Genomic DNA, 17,374 nt, shown 5'->3' with positions numbered 1-17,374 from the left:
TTTACAAGGAACAAAAAGATCCACAAATGCCTAAATATGTTTTTACGTGTGTGTATTTACGTGTGTGTGTGTGTGTGTGTGTGTGTGTGTGTGTGTGTGTGTGTGTGTGTGTGTGTGTGTGTGTGTGTGTGTGTGTGTGTGTTCGGTGTGTGTGTGTGTGTGTGTGTGTGTGTGAAATTAAAATACATGTCAACAGAGTAAGTAATTGGATTGCATGGTTGCAAATCGCTCTGTATTTTGTTGTTATGACTTTACACAACACATAAAAAAATACATGTGGATCGTACAACTCACTTGTGAATAGTTTTCTGTGTGTCTAGAAAGTCCAATAAAAACCTTCCATATGACGAGTTTAGAGAAATGCTGGTACATTTATTCTTGTCCTGCCCACATACATAAGGAAATTGTTACTGTTTATTGCAGGTCATATTTACCCTTACTAATAAGTAATTTAGGAAAAGTCATTAGTAATTTAATTACAAATACATACATTACATTTACTGAATATGACAGGAATCTCTGTTTGCAGTTTTATTTGATTCATTTATGTACTATTTTGACCATATTTTATATTCAAAAATCCAAAAACTTAAGCAAAAAGACAAACTTTTCAGAGCTGACTGTCAATATCAAATAACACATTTATTTAATGTCTGAATGTACAATCAAAAAGCTTAAAACCTATAAGATAAAACCACTAGCCACTAACCCTAACCCTTTACAACATTTAAAAAAAAGTTTATCACAACTTATAGTCACACTGGCGTGTTTGCAATTTTAGACTCAAGTTGTTAACACTACAGACAGTGCTGTCAGAGCCATATAAAACTCTCTATACACTCACTCTTCCAATACAACAGCTCTACTATAAATTCTACTTTTATGAAGTTTATAAAAGTTTTTGTTAACATTGTCAGGAAGGTGATAATTCTACTTTATGTTTATTACTGAGGTCATAGTGGGTGATGGTGGTGTACTGGGGTGAATTATACACTGAATGGTGTTCCTTATATTTTGTCCACTCCATTAACATACATGAGAAGGGCAAAACATTAGGAACACCAGTCAATATAATGCACCTCAGTACACCACCACCAGTTAGTACAACCCCAGTAATAAACTAAATTTAGAATTATCACTTTTTTGACTATCTTACCTGTTGTGTTCATCCTTTATTTGTAAATACTGTGATATATTTTATCGACTTATTTATTGTGGTGTTTTTGTTGTTCTGTCTGCATCTTTCAGACCTTCTGTTTTGCCCACTGTTCTGGTCATCAGTCTAAATTTTGAGTTTATGCTTCTCCATTTTTGTCAAATGCATTGTTCAACTTGGATATAGCTATCTTTTTGTTGTCATTTTTGTTGTTGTTGTTTTTTGTGTTTTAACTCTTGGTTTGCACTTTTTCTTCACTTGCTTTGTATCCTGCTTTTCCTGCACAATTAAAAACCACTGTGATACACACTGTTAGAGAAATGTGACGGTAAAAATGTGTCACTGAAACTACGTTTTGTTATTTACTATTTGCCTACTAAGTAAATGGCACTTGTTGAGACTCTGGTGTACTTGTATTCATGAGTAAACACTATGCCTACATTAACAACAACTGAAAATGTGTCAACTTCATAAAAGTGGAATTTAAAGCAGAGCTGTTGTATTGGATTGAATTAGACTGCATATGTGTAGGGTGGATTAGGGTAATGTGGGACACTGACTAATGTTGAACAACTTTTTCTATTACATTTTTATAAAGCTATAACTAGTGTATGCAAACTGTGTAAGTTATATTGTTTAACATTAAACATGTGAACATACAGGCTACTAGTTTTATAACAATCTGATGGAGAAAGCAAAAAAAACCATGTAGACCGACAAAAATGAAATGACCAAATATGAGCACATTTCAGAAAGTTTTGGCAGATGAGGCTGTGTTGTATAAATCAAAGTATTTCTAAGCCTAAAAAATAGTGTCCCAGGTTATAAAATCTACTAATTCTGAAATGATTTGACACAAGGAATATTAATATATGTGCCATTTTCCTTTTGAGTACAATATCTAAAAATTGTATTCTGATTTAACAATGAAACCTCTTAGGGATTTCATAATGATATTATGGTAAAAAAAAAAAAGTCATAATTGCAAAAGGTGTCCTACACATGATCCTGATCCACCCTTCCTGCTGTAGTGACCAGTGACTGTGTGGCTCTGGTTATGTTTTTATCAATAAAGTTGTTTTAAAATGTTTTTAAAAACACGCTGGCTTCTTTGACCTTTTTCCCACAATGCACTGGGGCAGAGTGAAGGCGCCTTTAGTATCTTTCATGTCAACACGAAGCAGATGAGTCTGTAACACTCTGTACTTTCTACCAGAAACAGCTCATGCATGATTACAGTGACGCGCTTGATTCGAGGGAGCACACGGCTGTCTGTCATCACACCGTTTAACAGCCGTTAACGTGAATTCTAACCGACATGGCTCCGTTCAGTTTAATGTCAGCTAGCGTTAGCCTGCTAGCTAAGTCCTTCAATGTCTTCTCCTGCACAAGTTGTCTGGCAAGGTAGCTAACCTCAAGCTGTGCTACTGCTAAGTTAGCCTGTTATTAGCTTGCTCCTTTGGTAGTCCGTATAGAAGTTTGCATGTAATTAATGGAACATGTGTCTATGAGAGGATGAAGTTAGCATTAATTAGCACCTGTGTAGGTTAACCTACAAAGTAAAGTAAAGTGACTGTACATTAGTGACTGTTGTGTCAGATTCTAAATGGAAACATTACATTGAAAGTAGTGCACATGTGACAGGTGCTGCAGTTATTACACTCCTGCTGTTTTATTATACAGCTTTATTTGTACATACAGCTGCAACGACACACAAATAATCACCAACTATATTGATAACCGATGAATTGTTTTAAGTCATCTGTTTTAACTGCTACAATTCTCAGGTTACAGCTTCTTAAATGTGAATATTTACTGGTTTCTTTAGTCTTCTTTCACTAAATATGTTGGGCTGTTGAAAGATATTTTAGGTCTGGCTGGTCGACGTATTTAACCACCAAAGGATTATGAAAATAACTTTTTAGTTGCATCCCTATTTGTGCCATAATATATACACTAGATAATCCAGTGCACAGTACTTTATGTGAGCAAAACCACAGTGGATTTTAGAGTTAGAAAATGTCATGAACAAGAGGAAAAGTGACAAACATTCAGAGACCTGTGTGTGCTATGTACTGAATTTAGACATTAAAGAAAAAAGACAAACCCATTTGTTGTGTTGCTCTTATATGGGCACTACTAAATGGCAGATTTTTGAAGGGAATATTGTGTTACATTCTCTCCATGACTGAGAGAGGATGCTAAGATTCTCTCTGCATAATACCATATGTGTGTGTGTGTGCACTCAAGCTCTAGGTTTACTGGAGTCCTGCCAGCTGTTTACATCAACCAAGTGAAATTTCTGACGTCCCAGGCTAGCAGCCCTCCAAAAAGGCCACTGAACGGTTACATGAGATTTGTTATTCAGCAGCAGCCAGTCATAACCAGACAAAACCCAGGTAAATCTGACACTCTTGATACTTCTTTAGTATGTAGCTAAGGTTACTGATGTCATACATTTACTACACTGCCATGGTGATAATAGTTCATAATACTTTACAATAAGCAGTGTAAAAGAAGCATTTTAATATCACTTTGAAATGTCATTTCTCAGCATGTGGATGAAGCTAAATGAGATTTTTTTTATCATAAGCAAAAAACTAAAATGATAAAACTCTGTTCTTAATCATCTTGTAATTGTTTCCGTCAGAAATCAAAAGAGTGGATATCATCAGGAAGATCGCCCAACAGTGGAGAACCTTGAGCCCTGATCAGAAACAGGTATTTCCATCCTAAACAGTGATGAAGTGTAAAATGCATACCTGTAAAAAGCCTCCTCTGTTTTCATTTGTCAATCTGTTGTTGTAAATAAAGATTTTGTTTGTCTCACTGCTCCATAAAGCCATTTGAGGAAGCCTCTCTGCGGGCCAGGGAGCAGTTTAAGATAGACTTCCAGCACTACCAGGCCCAGTTGACCCCAGCACAGATCGAGCAACAAGTCCAGGAGAAAAGGCAGAGGATGGCCAAGAGGAAGTCCATCCGCAAGAAGAGGGTAAGAGGGACAGAAGTGGGTAGCGAGCTGGTAAAGGCCAGGCTGCTATATATCATGATATATTTTAATTTCTGTACTCTTAACTAAATTAATCTTAGGTTTGATGTCAGAACTAATTGAATTCCACATACATCAGTGAATCAGTTATTAAACATTTTCTAAATAACATTACTGCCCCCCCCCCCCCCCCCCCCCCCCACGGAATAACTTGTTTTATTATTAATATTTGATCCATTCAGTCTGATAACATTTGGAAAGTCTAGAACAGCTGCTCAATTTAATGATTTAATCCCTATTAGGGCTGGGACAATCTGAATTTGAAATTTAGAGGCAATCGCACAGCCCTAATCCCTATTCAAGTTAGAAGAGCTGCTCAGCTGGTGGAAGTCTCTGGTGTGCATGCTCTGGTCCATACAGACTATGAGCTAGCACAGTAATGTCAAACCTGACACTGGATTTAAACACTTCATATACTGTGAAATACAGAGACATTTATCTAGTGGTGACAGATGTAATCCATGTTGTGTGTAACCTTGAATGTAACAAACATTTATTTATATGTAAAAGATCTGCACTGCAGGTTTAATACTGTTTACCACTGTCTTGTGTTAAACAGTATTAATTATTCTGTGAACTTCTCATTTCTAAGGGAGGGAAACATAAGCTGAAATTGTTGACACCACAGTTAGCAATCTGAGTGACCCTATCAAGCCAATTGTCACATTGTTGATGGCTGTGTGTGTGTGTGTGTGTGTGTGTGTGTAGGAGTTAACCATTCTGGGGAAGCCCAAACGTCCTCGCTCTCCGTTCAACATCTTCATGTCGGAGCACTTTGAGGAGGCCAGAGGAGCCACCACACAGGTCAGTAATCACAGCACCATGATATTACATTCAAAGAGACAGTCTGACACACTCTGTGATACATGGAATGTTTGGACCAAAATCAGTCAGTAAAAAGCAATTTAAGACCATATATATTATAAATAACATGTTTTTCTTGTTTCTAAGACACAAGACTTTGAACTACATCGGTCTGAAACAGCTTTTAGATATGTTGTATAGTTGATGAGTGATGATTTTTAACTTTGCAGCTGGTGTTGTCAGAATGGAAGGTCAAAGTTAGACTCTGGGTAGCTCGGGTTCTCAAGATATGCAGAAGATACAGACAGACAGAGAGTCCTTGCTCCATAGTTAGATATTTGTATATTTGTGTGCTTGTACTGCAAAATAGAATTTCAGTGTCATTGATAAAATGTTGATGCTGGTGTTGTTAACACAGGCAAAGATGCAGTCTCTGTTGGAGGACTGGAAGAACATGTTCGGCCATCAGAAGAAGGTTGGTCACACAGTCATTCCATCTTCTTTATTCTTAAGAACATATCCAGAGTGAAGGGTTTTATGTCCCAAACAGACCAGGAGAAGCTGATTCATGCTTTCATCTCCAGTAGACTCGACTACTGTAACGGTCTTCTGACTGGACTCCCACAAAAAAGCATTAAACAGCTGCAGCTCGAGTTTTGACCAGAACAAAGAGATCAGAGCACATTACTCCAGTTCTAAAGTCTTTACACTGGCTCCCAGTCAGCTATAGAATAGATTTTAAAGTTCTGCTACTGGTCTTCAAATCACTGAATGGTTTAGGTCCAGAATACATGAATGACATGTTAGTAGAATATAAACCCAGTAGGGTTGAGGTCAGATAGTGGAGCCCAGAGTTCAGAGTAAACATGGTGAAGCAGCATTTAGCTGTTAGCTCGGACAACTGGAACAAACTACCAACAGAACTGAAATCAGCCCTAAATGTGAATATTTTTAAATCAAGGTTAAAAATGTTCTTCTTTTCATGTGCTTATGATTGAGCTCTTCTAAAGCACTTCAAATGTTAACCTTTGATTTGCACTGTAGATCATACACAATATTTAAATTGTATTTATTTTATTATTATTATTTAAATTATATTTAATATTTTTTAAGCAAACCATTATTTTATGCTGCACTCATATTTGATGTTCTAGTTTTTATTTTCTTTCTCTCTTTCTATTTTTCTGTACTTTGTTTTCTTTTTATTATAATTTGGTTTTCTTTTTTTAATTGTATGTTTCCGATTACTGTTTAATAATCCCCTGATATTTAGTTTTTATGTAAAGCACATTGAGTTGACTTATATAAATAAAGCTGCCTGGCCCTGCCTTCTACTTGTGTATTGTTGTATCTCAGATCTCGTCTGTGTTCCACATCTCAGGTCTACACACAGCTGGCTGAGGATGACAAAATCCGCTACAAGAATGAGATGAAGTCATGGGAGGAGCACATGGTGGAGCTCGGACGAGAAGACTTGATCAGAGAAAAGACCCGGCCTGCCAAGAAAAAAGCTCCTGCCAAAACTCCAGCTGCAAAAAAAGGAACAAAGAAGGTTAAAGCAGTGAAGAAGACCACTGCAACGGCTAAGTCAAAAACAACCAGGAAGACAACAAAAAGTACCCCCACGAAAACTGTCAGGAGTACCAAAAAGACGTAAGATGTGTTTACCTACTGAGTCTAGAAGGGAAAAGGTGTTCATGACAACTGCAGACAGATGTTTTGAGGATCCAGGGCTGTGCTCTGATTATTGTTTTCAGTTGTCATGAACGCTTCTTAGGTTCAACTATTTCAGCATTCAGAGTCTCACAACACCCCATCAGTGCCTCACTTCAGTGACAATAACAACAAATCCCTGAAATCAGGCTTTTTATAAGACCTTTGCTTTAATTGGTTGGTTCAGTCCCCCAGAGAGTTCACAGGACTGTGGATTTCAGAAATGTAGACATTTGAATGAGGCGTTTAAGTGACTATAGGAGGTGTGGATACTGTGTAAACGTCAGGCTTTCCTGATTGTAAACACAGGGAAGGTTAATGTTTCTGTTTGAAGTAAAAGATAAGACTGCCGTTATTCAGTATTTTCTCTACTGTTCAAGAGATCCCCAAACCAACATGTTAATGTCTCTCTCAATACTGTGTGGATTCCCTACACTGTCTACAAGCCTGCTGGTTAAAAACAGAACAAATATATAGTTTGATTTTTAAAAAGGCTCAGTCATTTACTGGAAACAGCTGATCAATGACATTTTTAGCAAATGTTACTCAAACTGGAGAACAATTATTTCCAGGAGTGACATTTGGTCTTAATGGGTTTTGTGGACAGTAAGAAAACTAGAATGAGTGCAGCCTTGTCCTTCAGAGAGAGAGTCACCTGTAGACATGTGCAGCGTGTTGTTGGCCAGTGATCAGTAACTTTCTACTCTGTGAAAAGTGGATTTTGTTGCAGATTTACAGAAGGCATGCTCTTTGGGGTTCCCACAAATTTAACCTGACTGAATTCATCCTCGCTGTTATTACTGTACCATAAGCTTATATACCTGCAACCCTCAAACTGTGAAATACTGTAATATCAACAATGACATTTTGGTTCAACTGACATTTTAGTTCCAAATTATGCATTTCTCCAATTCAGTCTTTTGATCTGTTAATAACTGTAAAAACTCTGTTATGGTTGATAATAAAACAAGATTTTTTTCCACAGTGCTTTCATCTAAATAATTATGTTTTGATGGCATAAAGGTCATATCAAATACCAGCTGAAAACCACTTCAGTTCACACGTGGTACAAAAGAACCTTCCATTATGTTTAAGGAATGTCTGTTAATCAAAAGTACAGATGTCCAGGTCTTCATGTCTGTGACAGTCCTGTTAGCTATGAAGAACACACTTTCAGTATTGACACTTCCTTTTGTGTGTAGAATGTATGTGCGATCATTCAGACACCATTAGCTTGGGTTTGTCTGTATCATGTATTTACTGAATAAACATCTATATACACTTTTCTACAAAGGTGACCTATTTCTGTTGTCAAAAATTACACATGAATCAATTAAGAACACAGAAAAAAACAAAACAATGCTGGGTAAATGATCTTACTACAGAACTTCAAATGTTTTATCTACAAAAATATTGTTCTGGACGTTGAGGGCTCACAACTGTACAGATTCATTAAGACGAGTGAGGTCAAATTAGGGCAATTGTATGTGTTTTTTCTCAATGCAGTAAAATATTAAAAAATAATGACCTGCATTCTGATGCTTTAGAGGCTGAAAAGTGATGAACTTTGTTATTTTTCAATTACAGTACATAATATTGTAGAGCAATGATAAGATCATATCTTCATGATATAATTTAACTGAAATTCTATCAGTGATATTACATTAGTTCAGATGTTATGGAACAATGAGTAATTGTAGTTCTACTGTTGTTTACTTTGGTTATCTCAGATAAACCTGAAAGAGTTCATTTGTAATGTGCCATCAGTACAGCATTTTCACAAGAGAATTACATCTTAACAAACTGAAAAGCCTTGTTTCACTAACCCTTTTCTGGACTTTCATCCAAACCTAATCTTAAATCTTAAAGTGCTTTACACAAACAATAAAAGCAAAGATACAGAAATCAAATAAAGGCAGAAACCAGAGGGACAGACAGTGCATGACATATGAGATATTAAGGTATACAAATTATAGGCAGACCCATCGATAAAAAAAAGAAAAATCATAAAAGTAAGCAGGCCATTCTAGAGCTGAGGATCTCTGCAGAGTAATACCCAAACTTTATACAAACAAGTTTAAAATCCTGGTTTGTAGTTCATATAAAAACCAACTTCATCTACTGCAGGTTTTGGAAATTGGATTTTCAGCTGCTGTAAAATTAAATAATGTATACAAAATGTATATAAAATAAAGCAGCAAAAACCCACTGAGAAAAAACAACAACACAATATCCAAGTTTGCTAAATACTACAAATGTTACAAATGCCAAACTGTGCCATGTCCATTATCAGTGCAATAACAGTGACTGAGCTGTACAGGGTCTAAAACATGACATACATCTCCATATTAAATGCTACATTAGTTTGCACAATCCAGGTGTCCATTGACTTCTGATCCATAACCTTTAATCCCCTCCCGGTGGACGCTGTGATGGACCAAACCATCTGCTACAAAGTTTCAAGGATCCTGGAGCAAGCTCACAATCATGTTGGCTGCTGTGCTGGTGTGGATTTGCTGATAGAGTGTAATCAGGTGATCTGTGCTCAAGTAACAATATATGACTGGGTCCTTTTGGGTCATTGGGTTGAGTTGGACATCATGTAAATATCACATCAAAAAAGGCAGTGTCCTCTGGCAGTGTCCTCACTGCTTCACACAGGCAAGAACCAAAGTCCTATCATTGGGATTTCAAATGTTAACAGGATTGAAATGACTTCCCAGAATAAAAAGATTACAATAGCTTAGTGAAGGTGAGCTACTTAGCTGCCTTATAAACCTCCAACCACAAGTATGGAGAGTAGACATCAGACTATGTACAGTTTGAGCACAGTTCCCCCCACACTGATTCTCTGCAGTAACAAAGCAACACTCTACTGCAGATGTGACATTATCAGGGTCCTTGTTGCTGCTGTGTTGCAGGTGGTTGCAGTAAAGCCTGGAAGTCAGGAGATAAGACCAGTTTGTGTTGGACATTTCCTAACACCATCATGTCTCCAGTCCGACCGTCAGACAGATGCACAGACACCAGTTGCTGCAAAGGAAGGAGACAAAGGAGACTTCCGTGTTAATAATGGAGGTGTTGCTTTGTGGTTCTAATCACATGTGAACTCAGGATAATCGTCAGCGTTCCACAATTTGATTTACTATTTCAATAGTTTGCAGTTTTGTTATGAGTTGAGTAGTTTTAGCTTCGACAAGACTCCTTCATAATAAATGGAAAAGTACTTCAGTCAGTTCACAATAAGAGCTGCTCATTGAATTGATGAGTCAACTGATGGAAAATGGACAAACATTTTGAGAACTTTGTAATTTGTCAAGCAGGCAAGATTTGATTATGTAGATTTTGGTTTGTTGGTCAGACAAAACTAGCCTTCATCTTTAGCTCTAGAAAACTGCTGTTATATATATATATATTTTATATATTCTGACATTTTAAAGATGTAATTTGTCTTTAAAATGATAAAATATTCATAATAATATAAAATTCATAATTAAATAACTGTTAGTTATAGTTCTTTCTATAACAAACTAAAGCATCAGCCCCCCCAGAATGGTAGTGAAGTCCCCCCAAACAATACAGACATGGATTAACTGTGGTATATATCTTGTTAGTGTGGGGGTTGGGCCACAAGAATGTTCACATTGTTTCCAAAAATGGAAATTCTGTGGTTCATCTTGTGGGGAGCTTGAAATGTGAACGTCATTACAGTCTGCTGTTAGAAAAGTCTGGCCTCATGGTGGCACTAGAGGAAAAGTCAGAGGTTCACCAAAACCATTTCAGATCATCCTCTGGGGAGCATGAATGCACTACATGGAGTACAATCCAGGAAGTCCAGTTAGAGGTACAGATTCATGTATTTAAAGGTCAATGAACACACTGAAGAGTGGTTTGTAATACTCACAGTAGGATTTTTCATAATGTAATAATAATAATAATGTTTCTGTCACAGGGTCATCTGCTTAACACTGTTTTTGGTTGTTCTCCCTGTTCATTTGCCCTCTGCCCTGCACTCACCTCATTCCCCTTACCTGAGTTTCCCCACCCTCTTCCACAGCTGGCCCTCATCATCCTCATCAGTGTCCCCTTTCTATACAGCCCTTTTTCACTTACTCCCCATCAGATAGTCAAGCCACATGCCCTGCTCTCATCCTGTCTGTTCTGCCTGAGTATTCACAGTATTAACAGCTTTTTTTAGACCTCCCTCAATACATTTTTGTTTGGACACTTGATTCTCATCTGAATGTGTCCTTTTGGGTCTAGCACCTTTCTGAGTCATTGCAATAGTATTCCCATAAGGGAGTCCCCACCCCACCTTTACCCCTTGCATTCTTACATTCAACTGTTTTAGTGGTTTTACATTGTTCTTTGCACTTTAGACATTTAATTATAAATCATTACAATTATTTAGACTTTTACTTATCATTTTTTACATATTAATTCTTCTTATTATTATTATTATCATTATCATTATTATTGTCAGTAGTAGTAGTATTCAATGCCCTTCTATTTTGCAGCATTTATTTGCACAGCTCCCCTCTCTCCCCACACCCTGACTAGCAGAGTGGACAGTGGGCCACAACTCCCCTGGAATGAAACCACCTGATATTCATCACTACATATTTGTCATTAGTTGTTAAATAAACTCACAGCTGAGTTGAAAAATGACAAAAAGTCTTGTTTAGGCTATATCAAAGACAGGTTGTCTGCGGTGCATACTGTACATATCCTAAGATTCATGTGTTATTGGCTTCTATTATGTATCCTTATCCTGTTAGTCCTCTCAGCTCACATACTGCCTTCTACATGTATTGGTGTAAACTGTCACTCAGTTTGATGTTTATTAGAACGATACAGTTAGAAGGTAGGTATGTTGCGTGGTTTAATGCACATAACTCCAGAAATGCATAAAGCTTTTTACAGTTGGGTGAGGTGGAGAAGTACACAACTCTCAGCCTTAAAGACCTCCACTCTACCAGAATGCCCTGAAAATAAAAAACTAAATACAACATGGGCATCAGAGGTGTACCCATCAACAACATCCTTGGATTAAGACTCTAGTTTCACATCACCCTCCTCTCTGTCACTGTAGTGATGGTAAAATCAACACAAAGATCAGAAGAGTGGCATTCATTCATTAAAAGCATGAATCATCCATCCTGTGAGAAGCAGCAGTCACATGACATGATCTATCTGTTTATTTATATTCAGATAAAAGGAATTGATGGGAACAAAATCTACTCACATTTTATTTATTAGCGGTGGTTGGGGATATAGTTACGTTGTTGTTACAATGCATTGTATATAATGGTTAAAAAACCCAATAAAAACATCTGAATAATAATCATTTATTATGATTTTATCAGGCATTTCTTTTCACTTTATTGTAGTATAGCACTGGTCTTTTTTTAACTTCTGCTACCTTATTGTCTTTTAATAGTTCTTATGTGTTCTTTAACTTGATGTAACATACGTGGTATACCCAAAACACAACCTCATGTACTCCTACATTAAACATGATCAGAGGCCTTGACGACACTCTCAGATTACCTGAAGGAAGGAGAATGCAGCTCCCTCAGAGACATCCATGATGATATCACCCATCTTCAGCTCCACCTTTCCTGATTTTCTGATCTGGAGTTTACCCAGAAGTCCCTCTGGGAAATCTGACAGCACAGGACAGCCCTCCTTCACCACAGCCTCCTGAGGAGACACAAAGGTACACAGCACTTGAGCTGCGTTTCATGTAAATAAAATAAAATGCAATACAATCAATATATTATTAACCTGTTCATTATTGGCTCTTTGGAAAGATGATACTAACTGTTTTGGATTGGGTCTGACAACAGCTGCTTTGTCCATTCAAACTTTAACATGTCATTGCCTACCAAAGCTATTCAAGATGTTGCTCTTATCATTATTTTTTTATTAATAATGAATCAAAAGTTATGACTTATGTAAAGGCGTCACTCATAATAAATGTTTTATGCTCATGAGTCTGAGCCCTGGACTGTAAACTGTTTCTATGACAGCTGTGTGTTCATGAAGTTAACACACAGGCACATTTAGCTCTCAAAGGTATTGTTCACAGGATTTAGAAGCATTCAGTATGTAATCATTGTTAGCAGCTCTTTCAGGCAGGATGAGTATAGTTTCATGGAAGGTTTTACAAAAATGACAACAACTTCATTTATACAGCAGAAAATATCTTTGTCTCAGTTTTCAGTTTTTACAGTTTAAATAAAGAATCTGAAGTTAAACTCTCGATTTGGACGAGAAAAAACTTCACGAAACACCAAAAGGACAGAAAAAAGGAAAAGTGTCAATAGTGCAACAGAGGAGAGATCTATCTCCCAGTTCAGACAGACATGCAGTAGATGTTGTTTTTACAGAGATAATATCATTGCCACTGGTTCTTCTGTTAACTCACTTGAGCTTGCAGCAGCACAGGCCTCTTGTCTTCAGGCTTGTTGTCCTTCTTGGCAGTTTTCTCTGTTGCAGTTCTGACAGCAGGGTTGGCCTTCTGTCCAGACGCTCTGCCCGGCATACAGTCAGGTAACTGCATAAAGAAGAGCTCCTCTCTGCCAGACAGGCTGAGATCCTGCAGCAGGTCTACCAGGGACGGCTGTTCTGGTTTGGGCAGCTGTGTTCTACCCTGAGCTCCACGGGATGGAGGTCTGAACAGAGGAGGGTTCTCTGGACCTGACAACATAACAATAACAAACACTTCAAAATAAGAGTACAACTGATTCCGTACTGATAATGCTACTTATGTGACAGGCATGTAATGTAAAGGTGCTAGTGCATGAAAGAGAATCACTCTGAGGTGGTTTCTCACATGTTTGACTCGTGATGAAGCCGCTGGACTGACACAGAGGCAGCTGGATGGGTTTCAGCTTGGCATCGTTCCTCAACCCTGGGTCATCTATAAACTGTAGGAGGGCAGATATACAGTCAGTACAGTGCATATGTTCTGGACCAAAATTGAGCAGTTTTTGGGAATCTATCTTTACTACACCATCAAAAGTATGTAATACTTGGTTAGAACTGTGTCCATTTACTGCCTTGTTTGGGGTGACTCCAAGAAATGTCAGCTTGACTACATTACAAACCCACATGATAGCTTTCTGTACTCTTTTAGCTAGAAGAATGATGTTACTTGGAAGTGAGAGTGAAACTTATTCCAAAAAAATAAATAAAATAATAAAAAAGAATCTAAACATGTGGGGGAGCTTTCATTCTCTCATGGACCAGATTTGGTATTTGGGAATCCTGATCCAGTATGAAGTGTAACTCACATCATCCCTCTGAAGTTGTCTGAGTATCTCATCATCATCCTCCTCAGATTCTATCCTCTCTTTTTTCACAAGTTTACAGTCAGGAGAAGCGGTGGAGGAACGCAGGTCTGTAGCACCACGCCAACCTGAAGAGAGGAAGGACTGAGTAAGGAAGTCCCTGACTGATTCATTCACATATGCATGTTACATTTCACTGAAAAAGGATGAATATTACAAAAACAAGGTGTCCACCTGTTTTGCGTATAGTGTCAGCAGGACCCTGCTCAAATATGGAATGAGACTGGATGGTCTGAGGCTTCTCTCTCCTTCTCCCTCTATTCTCTCTCCTCCTCTCCTCCCTCTCTCTTCTCTCCTTTTTTGGAGCCACACGGATCTCTTCCTTTAACCTGGGGGAAGAATCACACATGATGTTTATCATTGTTAAACACTCCATACTAAAATACATGTCATTATGAAACATGACTCATGATGGTCACTCACTCATCTTTGCTTTTCCTCACAGCATGGACATTTGGCTCAAAGGTTTTCTTTGGAAAAAAAGAGAACACAGAGAAATATAAACAGACTTGTTGAACTCGTAATAACATGACATTAAAACCCAGGTGTTTGCATATACATGGTACTGTTTAGTTTATATGCTATAACTGCTTTACTGGCTTCCACATTAAATATTACGTGACTAGGATGCTGATATGACTGTGACTACATTAATGGGTGAAATCTGTATGTACGCGGAGCAATATGGGGAGGGGCACCTATATGTGCTGTGAGGGTGTATAGGGGGCGGTCGGCTGGAAGAATTGATGGATGGCTATACTGTATTTTGTTTTATTTTATTTTATTTTATCTATTTCTGTAACTGACATGATGGCAAATTGTATGTTCTGTGTCTTTGTTGAAAAACAATAAAAAATTTGTTCAAAAAATAAAAAATAAAAAAAATTACGTGACTAGAAAACTTGTTACTTACATGTTAGTGATGATTTAGATTGTTGTTTCTAACTAGCAGAAGACTTTATTATTGATGGTTCTGCTTTTAGCCCCCACATTAAAGCAGTCATCATACCATTCCTTAAAGGAACACTGCGTACAATTTAGTGGCATCTAGCAGTGAGGCTGCAGATTGTAACTGATTGAAAACATCTGTCTCCCTTTCCAAGCATGTAGGAGAATCTACAGTGGCCACAACATTTGTAAACCATCAAACCTTTATTTAAACTCCAAGAATCATTGAGGTTGATCTCTTTTACAATGATGTCGAGTTATAACCGCAATAAAAAATAAAGAAAAAACAAACGTAAAGAAGCCCCAGAACAATATCACACTGAGCTACATTGCATTGCTGCTGTAATTCCTCTCCGTATGTGAAGATTTTCTGACTGTACAATGCACTGCTCATTTTAATTTGTTCTTATTTTATTTTAAATGTTATTTATTTTATCATGTATTTGTTTATATGTATGTATATAGATATGTAGTATATATTTATATGTATACTAATATGTGTGTGTTGAGATATATAATTGATATATTATTATGTATGTATTATGTGTATATATTGATGTATATTTAATTCACTAGGACCTGAATACTGTATTTCATTCTTTCATGTACCTACATGGATGAATGACAAGTCAAATCCTTGACTTCTCATACCTTTGGTTTTTTGAAGGCTCCCCCTAGTGTCAGGTCTCTAGTTCTGAGGGACGTCAGTCTTCCATGGGGGGAGGGGGAGGACAGGTTCCTGACCCTGCCAGGGAGCCCTCTGGTCCCTGCCCCACTCAGGCCTGAGGTGCAGGGTGCACTTTCTCTATCCCCAGAGTCGCTCATGTTGTGGCATCAGATCCTCCTTTGAATGTTGACCCTGGCAGTGGATGTTCACTGTGTCTGCTGGACCATCAGTACAGCTGAGGACACGCTCTATGCTTTTATTTTGAAAGTAACATCAGTAGAGATCCGGTGGCTCTTCCTTTTTCAGTGCCTCCTCTTCATCTGATAGTGTCGTGCAGCGGGCTCTGGACGTCTTTCTTTCTTTACCTGTGGAACAAACGTGTAATTACATACTTCATCCTCCTTTAAAATGTCGATGAACACACAGTTCTAAGCACAGGTCCATATACACCAGCGTATTACCCTCCATCTTTGTTCGCATTAGATCATATCTAATAACATCCTGCGTCACAATGCTAAACTCCTGATACAACACACATTTCCGTTTTATCGACACAGAAAAGCATTACCGCTAGTGTTGGGTCTGCTGTACAGTTAGCAGGCTGGGTCGTTATCCAGACGGTGTTAGTAGAAAAACACAGAGCTGGGTTCAAATGTTCAACATGAACCATCAGAGACGTTATTCCAGCAGTTCCGTTTTGCCGCCTGTTTTTATTAGGCCAGTTTAAATGGATCTTGTCCTCTTCCGTGCTGCGCTGCTGTTGTTTTTCTTTAGAAGGTGATACAAATAAGTGACCACAAGAGGGCGCTGTTAGTCTGTTGAGCTCTGGATTCTACTCAACCCTGCTGGTAACGGGCTGTGTGTGTGCTGGAGTTTCAAGACACACAATCCTCTGCTTCAAGTTCATCATTTGTGTCTATGTGTCACAAATAAAGTTCCAATGACTTCCTTTAATCCTTTGTGCTGTTTTATTTTACTCCACTACATTTCAGGGGCAAAACAACTGCAGAAACATTTACCGTTTTACATTTGATTTTTTTAAATTACATTGTGTGTGTGTGTGTGTGTGTGTGTGTGTGTGTGTGTGTGTGTGTGTGTGTGTGTGTGTGTGTGTGTGTGTGTGTGTGTGTGTGTGTGTGTGTGTACAGTATATATCAAGTACTTTTAGCTTTACAATAGTTACAGCACAAGATCTCAGTAGGCTACTTCTTCCATGTTAAAACCACAATGTAAAAAAACTAAATGAACCAAAATATTCTGTGTTATTTGAAAAAACATAAATATTATGAGCAAAATGTAAAGTGTCCAGTGAAAGTAAATAACTTGTATAAGTAGCATTTAATGATATAGCTGGTCAACGTGAAGCTAATTTGAAGTATTATAAGCTAGATATATAATATAGCAGTATTTTTTTTATTCTATTACACAATGCATCATATTTGAGGAACTGATCATATGTGCTTTATATTAAAAATCCTTATCTGCAAATTAACTATTATCAACAGCTGCCAAAAATAAATTATATTAATAAATTATTAAGCAATAATCACAAATACTTACAGTAAGTAGCATAAAAGTACCTAAAAATACTTAAGTAACATAAAGGTATCTTAAAATTGTATGTAATTACTGACATTTTTTACTTCATCTGACTGCACAACTCCTTCACAATAGGATATCCG

The 17,374-nt window shown here is 37.5% G+C and overlaps 2 protein-coding genes across 2 annotated transcripts; one reads left to right on the top strand and one right to left on the bottom strand.

The window, feature by feature from the left end:
- The first annotated feature begins 2,305 nt into the window (after positions 1 to 2,305).
- On the top strand, positions 2,306 to 9,402 carry tfam (transcription factor A, mitochondrial). Its single transcript, XM_062442167.1, has 7 exons — positions 2,306 to 2,560; positions 3,407 to 3,555; positions 3,807 to 3,877; positions 3,999 to 4,148; positions 4,914 to 5,009; positions 5,428 to 5,484; positions 6,391 to 9,402. The coding sequence occupies exons 1-7, from the start codon at positions 2,475 to 2,477 to the stop codon at positions 6,664 to 6,666; spliced, it is 885 nt and encodes a 294-aa protein (XP_062298151.1). The 5' UTR covers positions 2,306 to 2,474; the 3' UTR covers positions 6,667 to 9,402.
- A 72-nt stretch (positions 9,403 to 9,474) lies between these two features.
- On the bottom strand, positions 9,475 to 16,431 carry zgc:171971 (uncharacterized protein LOC569690 homolog). The gene is made up of 9 exons (XM_062442166.1): positions 16,261 to 16,431; positions 15,677 to 16,057; positions 14,501 to 14,547; positions 14,252 to 14,406; positions 14,021 to 14,145; positions 13,561 to 13,654; positions 13,153 to 13,424; positions 12,273 to 12,425; positions 9,475 to 9,755 (listed from the first exon to the last, which is right to left on the bottom strand). Exons 2-9 carry the CDS (start codon positions 15,848 to 15,850, stop codon positions 9,615 to 9,617), a joined length of 1,161 nt encoding a protein of 386 aa, XP_062298150.1. The 5' UTR covers positions 15,851 to 16,057; positions 16,261 to 16,431; the 3' UTR covers positions 9,475 to 9,614.
- Positions 16,432 to 17,374: the final 943 nt, after the last annotated feature.

Source organism: Scomber scombrus, chromosome 21 (genome assembly GCF_963691925.1).
Source record: "Scomber scombrus chromosome 21, fScoSco1.1, whole genome shotgun sequence".
Lineage (NCBI taxonomy): Eukaryota > Metazoa > Chordata > Actinopteri > Scombriformes > Scombridae > Scomber > Scomber scombrus.
This window is presented reverse-complemented; position numbering and strand designations above follow the sequence as displayed.